The sequence below is a fragment of the Zootoca vivipara genome, chromosome 3, assembly GCF_963506605.1.
Source record: "Zootoca vivipara chromosome 3, rZooViv1.1, whole genome shotgun sequence".
In the NCBI taxonomy this organism is placed as follows: Eukaryota; Metazoa; Chordata; class Lepidosauria; order Squamata; family Lacertidae; genus Zootoca; species Zootoca vivipara.
In genome coordinates this window covers 57,666,833-57,691,435 of record NC_083278.1, presented here as the reverse complement: position 1 = coordinate 57,691,435, position 24,603 = coordinate 57,666,833, and the positions used below count along the sequence as shown (strand labels likewise).

At 39.9% G+C, this 24,603-nt stretch overlaps 1 protein-coding gene across 26 annotated transcripts in view; it reads right to left on the bottom strand.

The window, feature by feature from the left end:
* EYA4 (EYA transcriptional coactivator and phosphatase 4) overlaps positions 1–24,603 on the bottom strand; it is a 120,848-nt gene that overhangs the window by 14,792 nt on the left and 81,453 nt on the right. For 20 of the 26 annotated variants that reach the window (XR_004692183.2, XM_035108946.2, XM_035108942.2 and 17 more), the window contains 9 exons: positions 24,096–24,191; positions 20,728–20,794; positions 18,757–18,899; positions 18,499–18,642; positions 15,977–16,056; positions 15,627–15,810; positions 5,608–5,744; positions 4,761–4,844; positions 1,546–1,635 (listed from right to left, as the gene is read on the bottom strand). Coding sequence is in view for 25 of the 26 variants with exons in the window: in XM_035108946.2 (XP_034964837.1) it covers positions 1,546–1,635; positions 4,761–4,844; positions 5,608–5,744; positions 15,627–15,810; positions 15,977–16,056; positions 18,499–18,642; positions 18,757–18,899; positions 20,728–20,794; positions 24,096–24,191 (1,025 nt within the window). In the remaining variant the exon portion in view is untranslated. The remainder of the gene's footprint in view (positions 1–1,545; positions 1,636–4,760; positions 4,845–5,607; positions 5,745–15,626; positions 15,811–15,976; positions 16,057–18,498; positions 18,643–18,756; positions 18,900–20,727; positions 20,795–24,095; positions 24,192–24,603) is intronic. The other 6 variants (XM_035108945.2, XM_035108959.2, XM_035108958.2 and 3 more) reach the window with 2 other exon arrangements.

Genomic DNA, 24,603 nt, shown 5'->3' with positions numbered 1-24,603 from the left:
ATGAAATGACAAGAGTTTTAAAAATGGGCTAACATGGAGTAGGACCTTAATTAATCAGGAGTGACCATTTACGTCCCTGAACTCACTATGGGAGGACCCATGTGTTGATAGGTGTCATAAGAATATTCATTCAAAACCCAGGTAAATAAAACCATAGTGATACTAATTTATTTTTAAAAATGTCTTCAGTGTGTCACATGACAAGTATCTTCCCTTTTATTTTCAGAGCATGCCACCTCCTGCTCAGGAAGAATACTAAATGGACAGGTTCACACAACACACTAAACCATACTTTAGTGAGATGTGTGAGCAAGAAGGAGTCGCTGTGACCCTTGGACTCACTTGCTCACCCCTTGGGAGAAATCCAAGCAGCTTTTCCCCAGTTTGCCTGAATATCAGCTTGTCCTATCACCCAGACAGGACTGTGGTATAAAACAAACTCTGATCAGTTCCAAAACAAACCAACACAGAAATTCTATTTAGTTAAACAAGCCAAGTGACGGTAAAAACTGGCAGAGTTCTTATCCTGGCCATATGGGAGGAAGGGCACATGCAATCCAGAGATTAGCAGCAACTCCTCCCTGTTCATGCACATCTCACTAAACCATGGCTTAGTCTGAGATGGAAATTTAGCTATCATGCTGCTGTAGAAGACAATTACCGGTATATTGAAATGTAAGAGATCTGTCCCCGAAACAAGAGATCCATAATAAAGTATAATACTGTCAATTAAAAACTGTAAATTCTTGCTAAATCCAGAAGCCACAGTACTGAATTGAGAAAGGAATTTCCCTTGAAAAAGTAGTTTGGTAGAAGTTTTCAGAAGAGATAGGAAAAGAAAAAACAACCACCAAGGATTTAAACACAAACTAAATACTAAGAGGTCTCCCTCACCTTTTTTTCTTTTAAAAAGCAGGGTTATTTTTAAAATCACCTAGATAAACATATTTGGGCCAGTGGAATAAGCCAGTTTTTAACTGAGATCTTGAGATACTTAAACCCTCCATGATAGATTGTAAACCTGCAAGTTGGGGTTTTAATTTTTGTATAGTACCTAATTGTAGTAGATATTAATAAATATCACTGTCAGCTATCATTCACTATCAAACACTTCTGCCAGGCTAACAATACTAGAAACCCCTGACAAGGAGATATACAGCCATACCTTGGTTTAAGTATGCCTCGGTTTGAGTACTTTCAGTTTAAGTACTCCGTGGACCCGTCTGGAACGGATTAATCCACTTTCCATTACTTTCAATGGGAAAGTTCGCTTCAGGTTAAGTACGCTTCAGTTTAAGTACTCTGTGGACCGTCTGGAACAGATTAATCCACTTTCCATTACTTTCAATGGGAAAGTTTGCTTCCGGTTAAGTATGCTTCAGGTTAAGTACTTCCGGAACCAATTGTGTACTTAAACCGAGGTATCACTGTACACTACAAACCTACTTCTGTAAGATTTGATTTCTAGCTACTGATAACTTGCAGGAAACAAGGGATTAAATGCTAGGATACAGGTAGGCTAATATACATTCTTTAGATACATACCTCTAAGTCATTGAAAAATAAATGTGTATCTGCAAGATTAAAAATCATTTCTTCCATTCGAAGTCCAAGAGTCACTGCCACAGGTGGATCCTTGGGGAGGAAAATGGAAAGAATATGGATTTTCTTAACATGTTATGAGTAGATTAAACTGAACTCTTAAAAGTGGTAATTCTGTGCATTATGTATGTATAAGCCCTGTAGAGTGAAATAGATTTATTTGCACGTAATTATGGCCAGAAATGATATAATTTACTTTTAGATGCAAATATAAATAGATATCTACACAACAGAAAAAGTCTGCTGATAATGTATGTTAGGCACCTCGGAAGCTAATGTCACATGATTGAGACATGAATTATAAACGCAAACAATCTAGTTTACTTAAAATACAATAATTGTATTATAACTATAAATCTTTTATTTTATGTGAAAATGCTGCAGAGAAAAGAAATTAAAGAACCATTAATTTGAGATCTTAATGTTGAAGTAGTGACAGCACTGTCTGGTTTGAAAACATATCTAATTTCTTTGGTAAGACTAAAAACAATTATTAAACAAATTAAATTACTAACAGAGTGCTCCTATCTAGGGGAAGGATAGGATTGCTTCCAACTCCCCTTGCAGTATTGCAGCACACCACAACGGGGGAAATGCAGCATAGCAACAGCTGTCACTGATGAGAGCCCACTGTTAGTATAAGGCTGAGGGAGAGGAGCTAGGGGCATGGAAGGGGCATGGCAGAATCCTGATCTCACTCAGAGGTCAGGACCCCTATGATGACATGTTATATGTGCAAAAGAGGAGTCAATACAAAGTCACATGTTCTGTTTCAACAAATGGCAACCCAGCACTGCAGGGGTTCTGACCCAAGGTCAGAGTTCAGGTTTCGAGGTTCGCCACTGTGAAAGTAAGGGTTAATCATTCCCTCCCCAGCTGCTAGGGTAGATAGAGATGATGCCTCACAAATAGGATTCTTGTCTACAATTCCAAGAAAAGAGATGACTATATGCAGATAACTCAAGCACTTATGATTCTGAAGAGTATTTAAACTCCCTACTATTTGAGGATTTACTGGCTTCTTACCACATGGGAGCTAGCATGTCCAGTATTTTCCTCGCATATGGGGGAAAACAGCTGGCAGAGGAAATGCAATTTTATTAAGGATGGAGGAGAAATAAGTTTTAAACACTGATTTTGAGATGTTCCTGATGACTCAAATTTTGCCTGTATTAGAATTCCTGTTACAGCAAGTGCCTGTTTATATCCAAACCACTTGTGCATTGTTGGATTGGTTCTTTCTTTCTTTCTTTTTTTAAAAGCCCAAATTATACACACATAAAATGTAGAAGTATGGTACATAAGAGAGTCCCATGCTTTACTATATTTCTGCATCACACATGCACACACACACACATATTACTAAATGTTTCTGTGAAATTATATGCATTGTTTTATGCATCTGTATATAATGGTTATTTATTTTATTAATTTATTACATTAGTATCCCAACTTTCCTCCATTGAGCACAAGGTGGTAACAATAGGCAACAAATAATGTTTATAATAACTGCTACAACAATGCATATATATATAAAACAATGCATTGCTTGTATATTTAGTGCGATTGGGGATGGAGAAACTTGATTATTGTTGATGCCAAAAAGTAAGGTGGGAATTGGGGGTGGGGGAGAATCCAAAGAATATCTGTCAATGCTTTATTATGGGGATCAAATAGAATTTTTCTTGTGGTCATTTAAACATTTATTAAATCAGTTTATTTTGTGCTGACTAATACACAGGGCTGATGTAGGAGCAGATCACTTCAGTAGAAAATTGCAGCAGCTTTTATTTCAAGGTGAGTTCCATCAAACATGAAGCAAATTTCAAATAGTTGCAGCTATATGATAAATATGATGAATGAAATGATCCTCAGTTTAAAATAAACCAAAGTATGAAAGCAAGTTAGAAAGAAGCCAAGAAACAAATGTTTTAATTATATTTAGTAGTGAAATTACTACAAGAGAGGATGCTGGTGCAATCCTGAATGCACTTAGTAAGGAGTTGAGCTCAGGGGGACTTACTTCTGAGAAAATATGGTTAGATTTGCACTGGAAATCCGAAGCATGGTTAATACCCACCCCATCCCTGTAAGCCATTTACCCTCCCCCCCCATGTATTGTTGATTTAAAAAACCAAACAAAACACTTCTTAGTTCATTGGCTCTTGAGAACATGGCGCTTAGCCAGAGATTGCCAGCATTGCAAGAAAAGCTAGATCAACTATAACACTTCCCTATATCAAAATACAAATGCCTTCGGTTATGTTAGCAGTGGGCATAAATTGGAGCCAGACAGTCTGTCTGTGGACTCCTGTGCTAGATTGGGCCATCTACTAGTGAATGCCTCTTACGAGACAAAGTAAAAATATCTCAGGAGAACCAACACTTATAGTTTTGAGGAGCCAGACTGAGGAAAGGAGCCTGAATCCTTTCAAAAGATTGCCCCTCTCTTAATGCCAAAATTAAGTGGTTTAATATTATGTAGTGGCATCAGGAGAAAAGCTTTAAATATTTTCCCCAATACAACTAAATAAAGACATGTACTAATAAAGCTCCTTTATATGGTACGGTACCTTTTTTCAAATCACTGGGGCACAATTTAAAAGTAATAAAATTAATAAAATTGTCTTCCCTAAAATGTCTGCATTCGGTTTAAGAGAATATTTCTTTACACTGATGCTATGCAGACTCTCTCTAACTAGTAGAATTTCATTTTAAGAGAAAGGTGGACTGCAGAGTTTCCTCCAGACACTACCCATCTGCAAAATACTTAGAATATGTATTTTATCCCTGTGCTGAAACTGTCCTCAAACATTTACTATTGAAAGAATTTATCCCAGCCAATGAGCCACAAAAAATCCAGGTAGCCTTGGCAATAATGGAATCTTGAGTTTCTGAATGCGCAGACCAGGGGGTGGGGGGTGAGGCGGAAGCAAAATGGAGCTGCCGGAAGTCACAGGCAGGAGAAATGCCCTATGAAGATACAAGGAGCACCAAATACAAGAATATGAAAATGGTACCGAATTCTGTGAGGTTGTTGCAAGGTTCAAAAATCATGATTCACAAGTGGATTAACAGTTGCAATATACAAAAATTGTATCATAACAAAATCAATTTGTAGGATTAGTGTTTTGAATTTGAATTCATGAGTCACATACCTTTCCATATTTTTGTGCATAAGATCCTGTAAGAAGTGAATGGAAGACAATGATAGTTTCATCCAAATCCCAAACAAATACGCGCTGAAACAGAGGCATTGACAAATATCAGTGGACATAGAACAGTAGGAAAACCAAAGACAAGTTATAATCCCCCAGCAGACAGCACGGAACAGAAATAATGGTAAGAAACCACCAATATATACCGGATGGAACAAAAAATGGGAAGTCTAGACTATGCTGAACTGATCTGTCTGGTGGTAGCAATTTGCAGGGATGGGACAAACAGCACCTTCTTAACTGGAAAAAGGAAGTCCTAGAAGATACTCGCTGAAATGTAACTATTTGGTGGTGGGAGGATTTTATGAACACAAGAAGAGGCGTGCCAGCTGGATCAAGCCAAAGGCCTATCTACTCCAGCATTCTGTTTTCACTGACCAGAGAGATGCCTATGGAAAGCCCACAAGAGTGCAATGCAACAAAAATTAAAACAAAAGCACTATTTAATGACATGTAGAAACTGTTCCAGAAGAATACAAGACATATGCAGAAAGCTAATACAACACAGTGATGTGTTTTCATTTCCCCTTTCGAATATTTTAGTTAATATTTATTATCATGGGGTGCTTTTTATATTAAAAAAAACAACTTAGTTTACTAATTTGAAATAAAATAAACACAAGTAAAATAAATATTCTAAATTAGATTACTCAGTAGGGTATCAAGAATTTTTCTGATGCATCTAGGTAGAGCAGGAAAGTGTAGTGCAGCCAGTATAGAGAATGCAGAACACAACAATGTCTTAATGTAGTTGTTGTTGTTGTTCCTGCATTTCTCAAGCACATACCTCCAAGTCACTGTCAGGAGGGGGTGATGGGTTATTTTTCCGCCCTCTGCCCCTTGATTTTGACCCAGAACTCCTACACGTCCTTTCATCCAGATCTTTGATTGGTGTTGAAGGGCTCTGTACAGTGTCAAACTCTCCTGCAAACAAAACAATTAATGAAAAGGCAATGTCATTTTTAACATAATATAAAAGACGCCTATATGCTTTTTATATTTACCACTGCTCCCCTCCCCAAATTTTTAAAGTGCCCCCAAAGTTCTGAAAATGGGAATTTTGTTTTACCTGTAAATTACTTGTTCTTCCTAGTGAAGACAGGCCCTTCTCAGTGGTAGCTCCTAACTTATGGAACTCCTCCCTAGGGACATGTGATTGGCACCAATGAGTACCAGTCTTAAAAAAAGCCTTTAAATCCCACTTCTTCCAATTGGATTTTAGTTATGTTATTTTGATAGTTGCTGTTTTAATATTAGTTCTAATCCACTTATTAAAAGATTATTTGGTTATTTTATGCTAGGGGGTGATGACTGCCCTACTTTCACTAGAAAGAACAGTAAAGGTATAAACAAGTTTAAAATGAGTCTACTAATGGTGGTAGGGCAGTATATTCATTCAGATGTACAAGAACAGTTCCATTCTATGGTGGTACACATTCTTCCTATGATCTTCAAAAATCACTCTCATTTTGCGCTAGGTACCTGCCTTCCGAAGTTGGCCTCTGTAGAAGGCCATGTACCTTGTAGAACAAGCACAAATAACCATTCAAAAAGAATTCTCTCTTCTGAGACTTTATGAATAGATGTCAAGGCAAGTTTCTTTAAAGGCATGTGTGGAACAGGTTCAAGGCAAGCTGCTATGAACACAGACAAGGCTCAAAATGGAAATCTGTACTGTCAGTGACGGAGCTTCATGCTCTGGCACCAGGGGGCAGAGAGCAGGAGGGGGCGGGGCTGGTGAGCGCCACCCACAGGGGTGTGGTGTGCATCCTGGGGGCATGGCACCCAGCAGGGGCGGGGGGCAGCCACGATGGCACCCCAGCGGGATTGCGCTGCTGGGGGCAGTGCGCTCCCCACACACTCCTCTTCCTCCACCAGTGTGTACTGTACTGCTGATAAATTTCCCAGAACCCTAGCCTTTTGCAGGTGACCTGAAATTATCATTTTCTAGCTTATAAATCTGAAAGAACAGCAAGCTATTAATGAAAGGCCTTTCTGAATCCCAGATTGCATAAATAATAATCCTTCCATGGTAGAAGCTGTAGAGAAAACTATTCCATATTACTAGCACTAGGAAATAAAGATTCAACAGGGTTTATTAACTATTTATTGAAATTATTGTATCATTCCTTTCTGTGTCCCAAATAGGACCACCACCCCATTATATCAGTTATATAATCTGAAAGTTCTCCTGGAAGTCAACAGACACAACAGTGTTGGAATATCAGAACAACTATTTGTGAATAGTTAAATAGAACATTTCTGGGTGCAAAAGTGTCCCAGTTGCGCACAGTGACATAGTAAACACGGCAAAGGGTAGAAAGAAAGAATGCTGAAGATGTTGACTTTGATTCCTTTTTTCCTCCAGTGGCAGAAACAACTAACAGGAATGGACAGGATTTAATCAACATGTTTCAAAGGATGGGGCAAATTAAACAACTTTGGGGTTCATGCTGGTTCTCAGTGCTGCAACTCATGAGCTTAACATACTGAGTAATGTGTAGTGCAACAATGCATGCATGTTTCTGAAAGCCTAGGGTTAGGTTACTTGATAAGAGTTCATTATCAAAGCACAGTGTGCAAACAAGCTTGCACACAAATTCCTCTTATCCTGAATCCTGAAAACATGGGATACACTTGAAATTGGAGAACGGAAACCTGTGCTGATGACAAGTGATGCCATATCCAAATCCTGCAGAGATGTTTTACAGATGCATAAAAGGATGTGCAACACTTCAGCGCAAGTGTAAAGACAGCAAGAAGATATGTTCCATGTACTGTAAAAGTAAATTGTACATACAATAGATATATCTACGGGCTGAAAGATCTAGGGCTGTACTTAATGTTGCAGCTCCACTGGCACAAGGAACTATTGGTGGATCTTACGCCGATCCTCCCGCAGCAGACACCCTGCAAGACTGTGCAGCCCAGTGTACTGGTTCAGGAACAGAATTTCAGGAACAATAACGAGTTCCAGTTGCTTTTATTATATACAGCAGAGCAAAACCAAAAGCAACGTATTTACAAGTTACCATACACAGCTTTCTCATCAAACACACACCAACTATCTCCAGACTCAAAACTCCCCAAAAACAACCTTGCAGTATCATGCTGCTTATCAGGGAACTTTCATCCAGCCTGTTGCTAGGCCTCTAGGTTGCTGAGCAAACTTTACTCACGTAGCCCAGCCAATTTGGCTGCTAGCCAGCTTTCTAATTGCTTCTCCAAAGCTGCCTTACTTTCTCAGACTTTAACAGGAACTTCCTAGGGATCTAACTCTCATCCCCGAACTATATAAAAATGATCAAAACTGTCTTTGCGAATATAACTTAAAATTTTTTTTAAATGCCAAGTTAGATCCAAACTAAGCTGCAGTGCAATCCTAACCATATATACAGGGATCCCCCCCCCACTTATGCACCAGAATGTATCTTTTTACGGTCAGTAGCACACACATTGTGCCTTTCAACACAATCAGCCAGTTCTGATGATCAGCTAACATAAGAACATTAGAACTAGGAAAGGAGCAGATGGGGTGAGGGGAGATGTAGTAATTGTGTGGTGCTTTTGCACCAGAAGGGTGGGGAATAAAAATGGATACTTTACGGTGCCGCAGCATATAAGTTACACTGCACCATACACTAAACCAGGGGTCGGCCAGGCATAGGCCGGATCACTCCCGCGGAGATCCTCTGTGGGTCATACCGGCGCAGCGCGACGCTGGAAACCGCGTCTGCGCATGTCCGTGGTGCCGGAAATAATTTCTGCGCATGCCCAGATGCCAAAAACTGCACCCGCACAGAAGCATTTTTGGGCATCTGGGCGTGCACAGAAGCGATTTCCGGAGCTGTAGACATGCGGAGATGTGATTTCCGGTGCTGTGGACATGCGGAGATGTGATTTCTGGAGCTGCAGAAGAGAGTCCCCGCAATGCGGCGGTATAGCGCAACGCGCGGGGACTCACCAAGCAGGCGGCTCAGTTCAGGGGTGGCTCATGGGCCAGTTAAGCAACCATCATGGGCTTCTTCCAGCCCATGGGCCTTAGGTTGCCGACCTTGCACTAAACAGTTCAAGAAGCTGCCTCTAAATGGTGAGGAAGGGGCAGAGTGAGACTCTGAGGCTCAGTTTCATTAGGCAACTAAAGTTTTGGTTGTTACATGTGAACCACATGAGTGTGTGACTTGGTCTTTCTTTGCATATATATATATATACAATTCTAATATACACAAGTAGTCAATCAACCATAAGATAACTGTTAAAACAATTAATCAAAGTTGTATTTTTGAGTCTTTGCTAAAACATCACACTAGTTGACATGCAAGGAGCAACTTGTTTAAACATGCGTTTGGCGGACATTTCTGATGACTAGTCACCAGTAACTTATATTTATAGCTACAAAACTGATGATGTCTCCAGTAGCTTTCTATAATTGGTAAACTTTATGGAAAAGCAGTCAGCCATGGCATAAATATTATCAATATGTTATTTAAAGTACTGAAAGGATGGAACTTTCCACATAAGAAAAAAGCTATGGACAGAACAAATACCACAGTCCCAGTTTGTCTACAGGGCAATCACAACTTCTTGCACTACACTATTTAACTAGGCACTATGTCAAACTTCCCCAGGTCGAAATAGCAATAATAATACACACTTGACTTTCCAAATGAAACAAAGAATACCAGAAGGAGGTTATGAGGTAGTCTGTGAACTTTTTCAATGACCCAGAGATACAGTTTTGTGGTTAAAGGCATAATAAAAGGCTCTGAAAATCTGTGTGGCTATGATTATGTGGCAGAATCCTGAGAATCTCAACTTTCTTGTTTAGCTCTTGCAACTGTGAATGAAAAAACTTAGAAACGAAATGGCAGCTTTTGTTAAACAGAAAACAGATATGTATATGGATTCTGTAGACCAGAAGTAGGTTTTGATTGTACAATACCTCTTTATGGGGCTCAGTTCCTATCTTTCTCCACATACTTTCTATTTCCCCCCTAGCCTAACACCTTCTCCAAAATTTCAAATTCTGCAAAAAACAAACATCTACTGCAAACAAATGCGCAACTATACAATTTCAATGCACAAATCAAAGTGAGCATGGAATATGTCCAAAAGGAATACTTATCAAATGCAGAATTTAGATTTTGTGAATGCAGAATTGCAGATTATACTGCTCCATAAATAGGGAAAATACTGCAGTAATAATAATAATAATAATAATAATAATAATAATAATAAATCATTTCCAAAAAGAAGTAATAATTTAAGCCACTTGAATGGTATGTAGGGATATAACTTATACAACTTTTCAACTTTTGTCTGTAAAGGTTTTAAGAAGTAAACATAAGCATTTGTTCTAAATAAGATTGCAGCCCACTAATAGACATTTTAATTAATTAACCATATGAGTTTTAGTCAATCTGTAGATTCATCTATAAATTAAATTTGCAAATTGGTAAAATCAATATTTATTGAGCATGAAACATGTTTTCTCTGTTTTTAGATGACACATACATGTTGTAACTTAGAAGATATGTTCTTCCTGTGTATGAGAAACTTCCTATTCTCTGTAGTGTTGAAGTGATCATGCAACACTTGCCACAGTGTCACACGCACTCTGAAAATATATCACATGCCCCTATCCTTCTGTACCACTTTAAAAAGACACTCATCTAAATGGAATGCAATATTTTGAATGTGAAGCATGAACTTTTAGTACAGTTCTCTATCAATGCAGAACACTGTGAAAACTTTCACACCGGCTTGTTCATTCTTAGTTTCAAAGAATCTGATATAAGCAGTGGTGTAGGAAAGGGGGGAGAAGCACATCGCCCCCGGCACCATCTCTGGCAGGGTGACAAGAGGGCACCCCACAGGGGTGCCATCGCGCTGCTGCGGCCATGTACAAAGGATCCTCTGCTGCTCGTGGCTACACCCTCTGCTGCTGCCTCTTCACCCCCACAGCAAGGACGGAGAGACGGCAGGAGGAGCAGCAGCCGGCGCAGCAGCGGTGGCAGCAGCAGCAGCGGCCACCACCTCCCTGAGGCACACCAACCCTGCCCACGTCTGCTTTTGTTCTAACCGCTGCCGCCTCAGAGTCACCGCCTCTGTCTTGGACGGAGTGGGGTGGGGGAGGTGTGGGTGGGTGGAGAGAGGGAAAGAGAGAGACATCTGCCTGGCTCTCCCTCTCTCGCACACCCAATGCCTGACTCTTCTGATGGAGCAGGGCAAAGGGCTGGGTGCGAGAGGTGGAGAGAGAGAGAGAGAGAGAGAGAGAGAGAGAGAGAGAGAGAGAGAGAGAGAGAGAGAGAGAGCAGAGCCATGCAGGTGTTTGCAGCACCGTCAGCAAACTATCCATATGGGCGGCGGCTGCAGCCACGAACAGGCGATCCTGCCGCTGTACTGATGGTGCATGCATGCGATGTACGTAGCGGCGCTGTGCATGCACCATATGGTTGGTTTGCCCTGCCCCCCGCCCCAGGTATCGTTCATGCTTCGTTTGCCCCTGGATATAAGAATACAAGTTCTGCCATTAAAATATGTGCTAGAATGTATTTTGTTACAACTAATCCTATCACATACACAGTGAACTTAGCTCCTTCTTCCAATATGTCTACTATGGAGAGTTTCTATATGTAAAACATGAAATAAAATAGAACAGTAATCATCAGTAGCCAAAATCGCAGCTGCTGTATGTAGTGTTTATTTCACCTATAAAGAACTATTATGCTCAAAATAGTGTGCACTATATTATATTTGTGTGCACATGCATGGTCAGTAATTCATGCACTATCACTATATGCTTATGTAGAAAAAAACCATTGGTACTTACAGTACAGTGAATGGGATTTCTTAGGCCTATTGGAGCTGATGTCAAGGATGGGTCTGTGTTTGTTTTTCAGTTTTTCAAACAAGACTGAGCAAAGCAAGAACGAGGACACAGAGAGTCACAGGCTGACTCCTTTTTGGTGCAGACAAAATAGAAAAATAGACATACCCATCCTTTACATCAGCTACAACAGGCCTAAGAGAATACAGTATTTCAAGGTGTATTTCAAACAATGAACCTAATGTCTGCTAAATGCTCAGAAACAAGACCTTCTTGGATGCTGGGAAATAAGAGAGGTTCTGGTAGAAAAGTTAAGTCTCTAGATAGGACAAGCGTGGGCCTGGCTACAACAAAATGTTGTGCCAGTTAATTCATACTTTATGCACCCTCCACAACTCCACATTTTTCTGTTACCTCTCATTTTATCTTCTCTAGTCTACAAACTGTCCTGCCATTTCTCTCATTCTACCTCTATTCTTGCCTGATCTCCACTGACAGTTTGCCTTCTACTCTCTGAAATAGCCTCTTGGTTTGTCTCATTTGCTTTTTCACCTCCTTGCCTCTTCTTCTTCCTTTGCATCATCTGCTCCAGCTTCATTTATCTTATGTCTCTTTGTTCACATCTTTCCCCAACCTCCACTGGTTCCTCATCCAACTTCCTTCTACCATTATACTCAGCCCAGAGTTTGTGAAATGGCTTTCAGAAGCCCGATACCAACTTTTTTATGGCAAGAGAATTGCAGAGGCAATCATCCATGTACAGTTGTGTTTTAGCCTTTGCGTGGCATACATTTTCCTCCCTTGGGCTCCTTTTTACCAGATTTTTTTTCTACTGCTGCAAACCTCAGGACTTTGTCAAGCCTGCTGGTATCTCCCTCTTGTTCCTGGCTGGTGCCAATTTTGCTACATAAGCACTTATGCCTGAACATCCCAGGACATCCTATTCCACATGGAAGCCCCATAAGGAAGGCAGAGCTGCGGAATCTCCGTGCATGATAAGATTGCAGTGTTGGAAGAAAAGGTTTCCTTTTCTTAGGGCACTGAAGAACGTTTTCAAACAAGCAGAAATTGTTTGAACAGTACAGTACAAAAGTACAGTACAACAGTACAAAAGAGACTGATTCCATTGAATATGCAACCAATACTGGAATTGTCACTGAACTTCAAGAAATCTGTGCAGAGTTTTTAAACGATTTCTGAGTCAAAGCTGATAGGAGCTGGGGAATATCTGATTTGGGGTGGTTCCTGCCTTAGGGAAGAGAGTGTAAATGTTTCAGATCATTGAAGAAGAGATCAGACATAACTTGGCAATGAGCCTATAGAAAAAAAGGACAGCCATTTAAAGAAAACAAAGTTTCTTATGAGAAATTGCACATGAAATGGTTGCAATATATAGGTTTTACATAACAATACAGAAGTTTCCAAACTAAGGTAGAGTGCTGTTCAAAGGTAATGCAGATAAAGTGGGCATGTCAGTCCAAGGATATAAAATCTACAGAAAGAACTAGGAAAGGTTTATTGTGTGTGTGTTGTTCTATACATAAAGGACAAGAGTCCAACATACTAAGAAAGTTCCAAGGGATATACTTATTTACAGAAACAATGTGGGTTGAAATGCCAAACCCAAAATGCAATTTAGTACTGAGAACATATCATCATCCTTCACCAAAACTCTGAGGGTGATTTTGAGATGAAGAAAGAAATCAAGGAGGTAGCCAAGCGAGAAAATGTTGAAATAATGAGCAACTGGAAATGTAACAGGAATGGAATGTAACAGGAAAGACACAAGTCCAAGAAGGAGCAAGCATATTTGACAAAAGCCTACAAAAGGCAAGAAGCATTTTAAAACTGAAAGTGTTGTCTAAATCAGGAGAACTAAACTCTAGCAAAAAAAAAACCCCAATATTTGATTTTAAGTCTACTTGGGAGCTTTCGGTGAAAGGCTATGTATGCTTATTTGAGAAAAAGTTCCAGTGCATTCAGTGGGTCTTACTGACAGTTAAGTATGCATGGAATTGCAGCCTAAGTATATACATGCTGTTGGATCATCCCCAATCTATATACAGTGGTACCTCGGTTTAAGTACACAATTGGTTCCGGAAGTCTGGACTTAACCTGAAGCGAACTTTCCCATTGAAAGTAATGGAAAGTGGATTAATCCATTCCAAACGGTCCGCGGAGTACTTAAACTGAAGCGTACTTAACCTGAAGCGAACTTTCCCATTGAAAGTAATGGAAAGTGGATTAATCCGTTCCAGGCGGGTCCGTGGAGTACTTAAACTGAAAGTACTCAAACCGAAGCATACTTAAACCGAGGTATGACTGTATTTGTTGACATCCTCAAAGAAAAGAGAAGGCTTTCCAATTCAGAAGCCATGGTGATTCTTCATCATCAATGCTTGTTCTTCTATATATTTTACAACTGAAACCTTAAATTCTAATATTAAAAGTATTTTCAACTAATTTAGAGATTATGGGTTAATTCAGAGCTTTCCAGACTTTTCGTGTTGGTGACACATATTTTAGACATGCATCATTTCGTGACACAGTAATTTAGTTTTCTAGCAAACCAGAGGTTAAACTAACCCCTTTCCAGCCCCAGGAGGAATGTGAGGAGCATTTGCGCAACACACCTATACACTGCAACACACAGTTTGGAAAGCTCTGGGTTAATGGTACTGGATCCATTATGAAAAACTGAGGTAACACTGCCAGCTTCTACTGCTTCAGTGAGGCAACTAGACAGGATTAAAACATTATGTATGCAAAAACATGACACTTTATAGCTTTATACTGATACCCAATAAAATTGACCAGCTTTATGATTAAGAAGTTTCCCCACTGTAATGTTGCTGTCTTTCTTAGCTAGCATGGGAACAATGAGGGTGATTTTTAAAGAAGACATTAAAAATATAGGGCTGGATCTAACAAAGCAGTTCTGCTAGCAGCAGGACTTCCAACTGCACAATGGAGCTTCCCCTCCCTCACCTTGCATGCCCACCTCACATTTCTGGTTATTCCTTCCCTTGCTGGGCAGGATGAGAAGATTAGCAACTGGCCCCTGTGTGACCTACTCTGGAAGCTCAGTGCTGAAATTACAGTCTACCTAGGTGGGGCATGTTTTAGTAAGGAAAATGTTTTCTTTTATAACTGTCCTAATGACCCAGTTCCTCTGAACCCCAATAAAGCTACCCTTAAGACATAGTTTTTGTATATGTTTTTCTATAACTTTTCACCCCACATGTTTTTGGACTGTTATCCAGTTTAAGGTTTCAGGGAATTAACTGCCGGTGGGAAAAGGCAAAAAGAACCCACAGCTAGGATCATGTAACATAGTGCTAGTTAAACCCAATACCAAAAAATCAAGTCAGTCCCCCCTCCCACCCCGCCACCTTTCTGAGATTAAATGAAGGGAGATGGTGACAGTACTTTAAATAACTTCCATATAGGTTGGAAGTGACTACTGGGAAAAAGTCTAAGGACCTTTCTTAGACTACTTCCTGCATCATCATCATTTCCCCACTAAAGAGGATATTGCAGCTGTTCATACACTGCAGCAACTGTAACAATGCAATGCGTTTCTGCAAGTGTGAGGACTCAAGGTCCAAGAGACAATCCGCTTGTGAGGTTAGTCACACATTTGTGAAGTATGCTTAACTTGGCCACTTTTATTTTGGAGAAATGGCAACCATGGAGCCCTGATCTAGAACATCCTTCTTTGGGGATTTGGTTCTTCACTGTTTTCCTCTCTTCTGGGTACCCTTTGACCCTGAAACTGCTCTTTCTCTAAGATCTTGTGATTATTTCCTTTTCTTTCCAGTAAGGATTTTTATATCATTACATTCAAATTTCTATACTTACTTTTCTAAACCCAGAATTCGTTATTAGTAAGCCATTGTAAGTAAAATTTACCTATGTCATATTTGAAATTCTGAACACCACTTCTAAATGGATGAAACAAACAAAAAAACATTCACCTGTATGAAGATCAGTACCTGGTTGACTAGTCAGCCCAGGAAGAGATTCCTGGAGCTGGTACGTTGATGATGAAGAAGAGGTACCATCTGTCGTGTTGTTTGAGGTCATATATGTTCCATATGTTGATGTTGAATAATACTGTGGATATTGGTTTTGGCCAAAAGCTGTATATGATGGATAATCCTAGAATGATAGAAACAATGTTTTAAATTCTAGCAAGATTTTCTAACCATTCCCATCTAAAATACAGAAATATGAAATAAATTCTTGCCCAGCCCATTAAAAATACTTAAAATTGCTAAGTTAAAAAAAAATACTTTGAAGTTTATAGAAATAATAATAATCATACCTGTTGTGAACTACTGAAGTTTGTAGAATTTGAGACTGAATTGTTTGCATAAATAGTGGAGGATGGTGTAAAACTAGAACCTAGAGTTAAAAGAATAATTCCGTATAAGAGCTGAGTAATACATTATGCACAATGCAGACAAATCAAAAGTTAAAAAATCTGAAGGTTTCAAATATAAAGATAAAGAATATGTAAGTGAAATATGCAAATATTAGCTATTCTGATATTTCATTAAAGAAATCTTTATTCATAACAATCCTATATAATAAAGTGCAAGAGTCTCTGCGTCCAGTCCCTGTGTCCCTGTGTCCGCACTACTGCGCATGTGCCCCACGGACACAGGGATTGGACGCACACACGCGCACTCTCCCCACCCCCACCTACCGTTTCCCTGCGGCCACCAACTGCCGCTCCCAGCCGGACTGAGCGTTGGCGGTGAGGGGGGAGAGCGTGCGCATGTGTGCGTCCAGCAAGGACAGGTCCCGGGGTTCGGAGAAGCGCTGCACAAGCACTTCTCCAAACCCTGGGATGTCTCCTTCCTGTTGGCGGCTGGGGGAGAGGAAGGGAGGAGGAGAAAGGGCTGCTTTCTCCTCCTTCGTTCCTGTCCCCCTGCCGCCGACAGGAAGGAGAGGTCCTGGGAGCACCGGATCGAGGAGCCGGTCTGCAGAGTCAGCGCCCAGCAACGCTGTGCTGGATTGAGAAGGTGATGCTCCGTGCGGCGATGCTGGGCGCTGAGTGCAGACCGGCTCCTCGATCCGGTGCTCTGCGCAGCGCTGATCAGCACCGACCCGGCAGGCCGCCGGATCAAGGAAGCGGCCTGCCGGGTCGGCACCCAGCAGCGCTGCATGGAGCACTGGATCGGGGAGCCGGTCTGCAGAGTCAGCGCCCAGCAACACCGTGCTGGATTGAGGAGGCGCTGCTCTGTGCGGCGCTGCTGGGTGCTGACTCTGCAGACTGGTGCTCCTTGCAGCGCTGCTGGGTCGGTCTGCAGAGTCAGCACCCAGCAATGCCACACGGACCATCGCCTCCTCAATCCAGCATGGCGTTGCTGGGCGCTGACTCTGCAGACCGGCTCCTTGATCCGGTGCTCCGCGCAGCGCTCACATATGTTCTACCTCCCGTTTATTTAATGGGCTGAATGACACTAGTATACCATAATGCCATCTTCTGCTTTAAAAATCTAGTTGCCAAAGCTTTAATTCTATGCTATGATTTCCATATAGAACAATCCAGCTTCACAGAAGCACTAATGAAGAAATCTATGCACTCAAATTTCACTCTGTGCATCAGTGAGTCCTTGTTCTCTTTCAATAGCTTTTCTTCTTTTTCCTGCCATTTTCCCTCCTGGAATCCAGTTCCAATGACACACTAATGAAATATGGTGGATGGCTTGGAAAAGAAGCCTGGGTGGGGTGGGGTGGGGTGCAGCAGAGATAAGGACACTAATCTTGAATATAGAATTTGATTCAAACTTGTTCTTACTTAGACAGCAACAGAACTTGAGCTAGTTATCACTGAAGTCATGGTGATGTCAGTGAGTCTTTAAGCATAATTAAGGATGGATCAAACTTATAGTTCATAGGACTAAAAGGTCTATGATGTGATAAAACATACAATTAATACACACTTACCCAATAACTGTCAGTTTTGGTTGCAGCAGGTTCCCCTTACTTGATTTTGATTTTTATTGCAATTGTAAGAGGCTGCAGCTGGCACATAGGAAGCCTATTCAGCATAAGGGAATTTCCCATAAAAAAGGGAGAACTTGACAGCTATGAGCTGGCAACCTATGCACTTTACTAATGTGCTAAAACAGAAGAGAGGGTACAGAAAGTCCTTCTGTATCCCTTCATTTTGTTAGGTATTTTATAGGCAGAACAGAATTTTTAGAATTCCTGCACCCTAGGTATCACCGTTTTCCTTTATCAACGTAACTAGGAACAAACAAGATGGGGAAAAGGGCCACATGATTGTTCCAAATGTAGAATCCAACACAATTTAAATGCTTAGAGCATGTATATGCTCAATGATTAATGCCCTGACAGAGATCTCCCAATTTCAGAACTGAATGCCAAATACAATAGACGACAGGATATGCTGGCATCCAGAGACATGCCCAAAGGATCATTTCACGTGCAGGATTAGGATCCTTAGTTAGGATTGTTGTCTATATCATTCTCAAGAAGGTATTTTCAGTTTTACAGTAACCCACCAGTGTATTGAATGTTGTCATCAGATAATTTACGAGTAACTTTGTTAACACGGTACATGAGGCTGTTATTCACAAATATTAAAAGTGAGTTATGATAAAGAATTAGAAAATAATCAACAAAATTATCTTGGCAGAACTTCAGATTATCATTCATTTAAACAACAGACAGCTATTGTAACTGTAATGAAAGAGTTTATCAGGTGACATGAAGTTTCACTCAAGATACTTATCAAATAAATAAGAAATACATAGATTCTGAATTGGTTCAAAGATAACACTAAAGAGCAAGGAAGGACAATAGGTGACTGACCTGGCATTTGATATGAATATGGTGTCTGGCCTGGCTGTGGTGTGGAGAACCCTGGGCTGTAACTAAGGCACCCGGACTGCAAGGGTGATTGCGTTTGTGAAAGTCCACTTTCTGTCTTGATGCCTGGCAACATTACACCCAAATCTGCGTAAGAAATTAATTTTCATCTGATTCTTATAAATGGGAGGGAAAGCACAGCAGTTCCATGATGTCAAAAATACTTGGAATAAGAATAAAGTACAAGTTGAGGTCAAATACCGTAAGTGGGTAAACTGTAAGGTTGCCCAGTCTGTGAATAGGCTGTATACACTGCTGGCTGCTGCATTCCTGAATACTGGGTCTGACTGGCATAGGCAGACATTGTCTGTGCTGCTGGAGTAGAAAGAATATGTGGATAGGGCCTAGAGAACAGGGGGGAGAAATATCATCACAGGTGACAATAAATACATATTAAATTTATTCAAACAAATAGACAATCCCGCATATTCTCATTCCTCCTCCTCACAATTATTCATGAAGGCAAACTGGAAGAAAGTCAGAACCAGCAGAATTAATATGAACCTTGAAAAGCACACAGAGCTGAGAGAGAAAGTAGGAAAGACTGTCATTCTTTAAACTTTCCTCTTCAAGTCTATGTACATTTCAGGAAAGCCCAAGCCATTAATAGAAGTGAAAATCTGAACCATGTGATTCTATGTCTATTAGAATGTGGGATTTCTATGTGACCACAACTATTGAATTTCCTTTTTTCTTAAAAGTCTCTTTTAAAAAAACACACCACTGGATCTAGTCTGAGCATTTATTTTATGCACAGTGAAAGAGGGGACAGAGAAAATAGCAGAAATGATGCTCATAAACCTAAAGTCCACTCCCAATCTCAACATATATCTAGGTAAGAGGTATAAGCAATAGCTGAACCACCATTCAGTGGCAGCAAGATCAGTAAATCACTATACTTATCAGTCTACCACATATGAGCATGTAATAAAAGATTGCCCTCAAGTTCAAGTCACCACAGAGTGGGACTATACAAAGCATCACTGAAAATACTTGAAGCATTTAACTAATAATGCACATTACACAAAACCACCCACTTTTTTTCTTCTTAAAATGTATTATAAATATATTTCAAAATGCATACTTAATAATTAAAATGAAATTTAATTAACATGAATACACAGAAAAGGTGATTTAAATGAAACATACCCTTTAAAATCCATGGCTAAATATGTTATTAATTTCATTTATTTTCATTTCAGCTTTCTTTTTTAAACTACTTTCACATTGTTGGCATAAGTTTTTCCTTCATAAAATGCAACATATTACAAAAATAAAACTAAACTGTAATGACTTTATATGTAATGACTACCATATCATAGTTAAACTGTTCTTTTCCACACCAAGGCCAACACTACAAATAAAAAATTAACTATCATTATTAATTTAAGCTACAATGGGTTGCAACACAATAGTGTCCTTCATACAGACACAACTTTTTGATCCAGCTGAGGCTTCTACCAGTGGAGGAAGACAATTTTCACCAATTCTCCTCCTTAAGTTCCTAGTCTGCTCCAATGAGTCTGCTAACCTTCTCTAGTAGATTTTACGGCATGTGAGAGCTGCAGGAAGTAGGGAAAATTAGAGAAATTTGCCTACCTATTCTATTAATACCGTAGAAGCCTCTGCCATATCAAAAAGTCTTCTGTCAGAGCAAGGGACACTACTGATACAGCCCTATAAAGCTACATTGACTGTTACAAAATTATTCTGGGCTAAAATAATTGTGGGTTTATAGGTTGAAACCTACTTTACAGTTATACACTATGAAGCAAGCAATTCATTGCAGAGATACATTGAAAATATGTTTAAAGCAGGCATGTCCAAAGTCCAAAGCTCAACAACTTTGGGGTAAAATCATAAAAAAGCTCAACATCTTCAATCTTCAAAAAACGTTAACAACTTTGGTCGGCCTTTTGGTCGGCCCTCACGGCCCCTCACTTGAAAAAAGTTTGGACACCACTGGTTTAAAGGAATCTTATATCTTGATTCCCATTGCTAAAGAAGTTACAAACAAGTAAATTCCTTTGGTATCCATTGAACTGAATGACCACTCAGATTACATAAAATGCATTTTACATAAAACAAAACAGATACTTTAAATACTCTTTAAATAAATGACCTAAAATAAATGATATGCAGTAATATGTAAGAAGGTGCATGCTCACTAACTTGGAAGAATATAGCTGAGGCGAATACTGATGTGATGATCTTGGACTGTAGCCACTACTTGTTATTACTGCAAAAAACCAAGAGTACAGAATGTTCAATGTATGAGAATATTTGGAGCCAACAAAGTACCGTATTTTTCCACCCACGCCAGAACCCAAACCCGAGCCACCCACGGCAGAGGCTGAGCCCAAACCCGTGGATTCACTATCCATGTATAAGAGAACCCCCAATTTTTGACCAATTTTTTATAGCAAATAACATTGTCTTATACACAGAAAAATACGATATTTTATAAACAATATCAAAACTGTTGAATCAAAGTATGACTGCTCTGATCAAAGTTGCTATGAAACAGACAACATTTAAACAGCTATGTTCTATATTTTTAGCTAGAAACCTAACACAAATTAAAGCTACTGAGTGTGATGTCCAATATTCTGTTCCATCACTCCTGCACAACTGATGACCCACAAATGCAGCCCACCAGCCTTGCAAGGTGGCCTAACAAGGGTATGGTATACTTGTTATGTTTACTGATGGGGACTTCAAAACACAATGTGTTTGTTTCAGATGCAACAAAGTTTCTCAAGTAATAAAAGTTTTAAAGTAACATATTACAGTATTCAAAACACAAGTGAGACTTAAAAATAACCACTTGCCTAGTCAATTGTGGTAAGTAGAATTAAGAGGTAACTACATGCAGACATTTTTAAAAAGCTGGCTCTTTTTCCTCTTGTAGGCCACAAACGAATAACTGTGACAGTTTAGTTCGTAAAAAAGTGGACATTTGTATACTTAGGACGGTTTACTATCAAATGGTGGCAACACAGCAGTTGCATTTGGCACAGCTGTGGACCAGCCTGGATCCCTCCTTCCTGCTTGTGCGACTATTGGAGGATGTCACACAGGCTGTTGGGTGCCTGCCTGTTTGAATGAACCAACCATGGACAGGCAAGGGGAACCAAGGTCTGTTTGCTGGGTATTTAGTCAAGCTGCATCTCTTCCAGCCAGCTCAGTTAGAGTTGGATTCCCCACCCTTACACCCTATGCAACAGACTTTGGTGCTGCCTGAAGGCATAGCTGCCAAGTTATCCCCTTTTTTAAGGGATTTTCCCTTATGCTGAATAGGCTTCCTCGCGAGAAAAGGGAAAACTTGGCAGCTATGCCTGAAGGTGAGCATACAGGCCAGGCATGACACCTATCTATGGAAATACTCGCCCACTGTATTCATTACTTTATTTCCACACACCCCATAGATGTAGCACATCTATTTAATTTTACACAGAAACAATCAAGTGGTCTAGTACAGTAGCCATCAACTACATACCTGTACAAAGAGCAGCTGTATATTTCTAGGCAAGTTTAAATTATGACAATCGTATCCTATTAAAAATCTTTCAAGAAGACTGCCTAGCCTGGATTGAATCCAAACATTTTGAAGTTTCTTTCCAAATGTATGTATTCCAAATATATGTATTCCAAAATTTTGAACCAATGCCTTCACAGCAAATCCATACTAGGCAAATATATAGAGTGTCTTTATTAGGCCATCTGCTGTTCATTCACTTTTGAAAAAGATTAAAGCAGTACGCGAAGTAGCTCTGGAATTTCTTTCGTCTAATTGATCATAATTGTACTTCAAAGTTTACCCTTCTTCAGTATGTCATAATGGTACTAGCAAACAGCCTTCAGAATTGCACAAACATGGAATAGTTCCTCACTATTTTGTGAAACAGACTATGGGCAGGATCCAAAGAACTGGACAACTAGTTCTAGGTGCCCAAGGGAGCTCTGGGCTTGAGATTCTTGAAGAGCATGAACCCACAATTTCACATAACAGCATGGGACCCTGTTGATCAAAGCAAAAATAAATAAAATTCTAATGGCACATGAAGGGCTCTGAGCTCCCTAATGCAATTCTTTGGAAACCTGGCCTCATCAACAAGCTCATTAGCTGAATTTAAAATTTCCATCTCAACATAATAGAAACTGGAAATTGGTCCTTATCATGAATTTCTGTTTGAAGAGTGGACTGGAGGACATTTCACAAATAGAATGACTCCTCCCATTGGACCAGAAAGGCAGGACCTTTCAAGTCTTTTGCTTCCTCTTCCAGGGGGAGGATCCATTCCACCCTCAAGATCTAACTGGCAGATCTAATAATGGACCTGCTACCTCACAATGTAAGCATAGCCATAGTGACCATGCCCAGTACAAATAACAACAACAACAACAACAACAACAACAACAACAACAACAACAAATGACACAACAGACACAGACAGCATTTGGAAATTATGTAATACCACACTTGCACCCCTATTCAAGCTAGAACAACAAAAATGTATGAATCCATACTCCGTAAGACTAAGAGAATGCAGAAGGAAAAAACTATGTGTTTACTGAATGTGATAAGGAATTGGTATGGAAACAGTGCTCACTGTAGAGGTCTGGTCTGGAACCTAAATCATGGTTTTACTTGGATGGTAGATACCATCACCTGCAGTATCTTGGCTAGGGCCATCAGGTCTTCTGATAAATTTGTAAGTAGATGAACCACTGATTTTGACCATTCTCTCTTGAGACAGGGAGAGTGTTTCATTTTTTTGTGTCCATTTTTGTGCTGAGAAGTTGCTGTGAGAGCTGCAGCTGACTCACTGTTGTTTTTTTACTAGAAAACTGGGTGAAAGGAGCACTTTCTTGATGTTGTTGTACTACATTTTGCCAGAGGTGGCAGCAACAGAGACTGATGAGTTATGGACCATTAGTGGCATTTGTTGGGCCTCATGCAGTGCAGCTATTTAGACAGAAGGGAAAGCAGAGGAAGGCAAAGTCAGTGGGGAACTTAGTCTGCCTTGACAGCCAGGGGGTGCAGCGGGCCTATTTGAAACCATATTATTTGCAGGGGGTGGAGGCGTTTGGAACCTCAGGAATTCTTTCTCCCACAGAAGCAGAGTTAAAAATGGTCTTTGGTTTTGAGGCTGGCCTGGATCCCTCCTCTCTCCAAGATAGCTCCTTGTCTTGTCTGATATTCAGATGTCTCAGTTGCTCTCCGTTGTCATGGGCATGTTGCTGCTGCTGCATACGATCTTCCCTCTTTGCCCACTAGGGTACATAAGGGAACCTTAAGGAGTCATTGCCCTCCTGCTACCAACACAGGGCCATTCAATATTAGCACTCTGAACTCTGCTACCTAAGTTTTAACCAAAGATTAGTTATTCCACTAACCATGACTTTTAACTACTTTATCAGGATAGTAAAAAGATAACTTAATTTTTATTAAGGAATTTTGAGTATGCATCCTTATTTTGATAAGAGTAACTGACAAAAACTGACTTTACAATACAATGAGTGTATTATGCCTTTACCTGACCCAGTAAACGTGTCAAGAGATCCATCTCCACTTGTTGTTGCTGTTGATTCACTACTGTTCATAGGTTCTGTTTTGACTGCAAGAAGAGACACTACATAGAAAAATAAGCAAACATGAGATTTTACTTCAAAAATTTACACACAAATTAGCATGCAAACTATAGCAAAATTCTGCATGAGTGGATCAAAAAATATATACAAATATGGAAACTGTTTAGTATGATTCTGAGAATAATCTACTACAACACAATTGCTCTCTTTTTCAAAAAGGAAAAGCCAATATTTATCCATATCTGCTTTAATATAAATCCAGTCTAGATTCCACCCATGAAGGACCATGGATAAAAAGGAAACACAAATATTTTGGGCAAGTAAAACAGTTTTATTGCATTCTTATTATTTTTATATTATTTATTGAATTTATATTCCGCCCTATACCTGCAGATCTCAGCTCTTTATTTAGTGTCTTTTCAATTTTTTAAGAATAAATACAGTGGCACATCA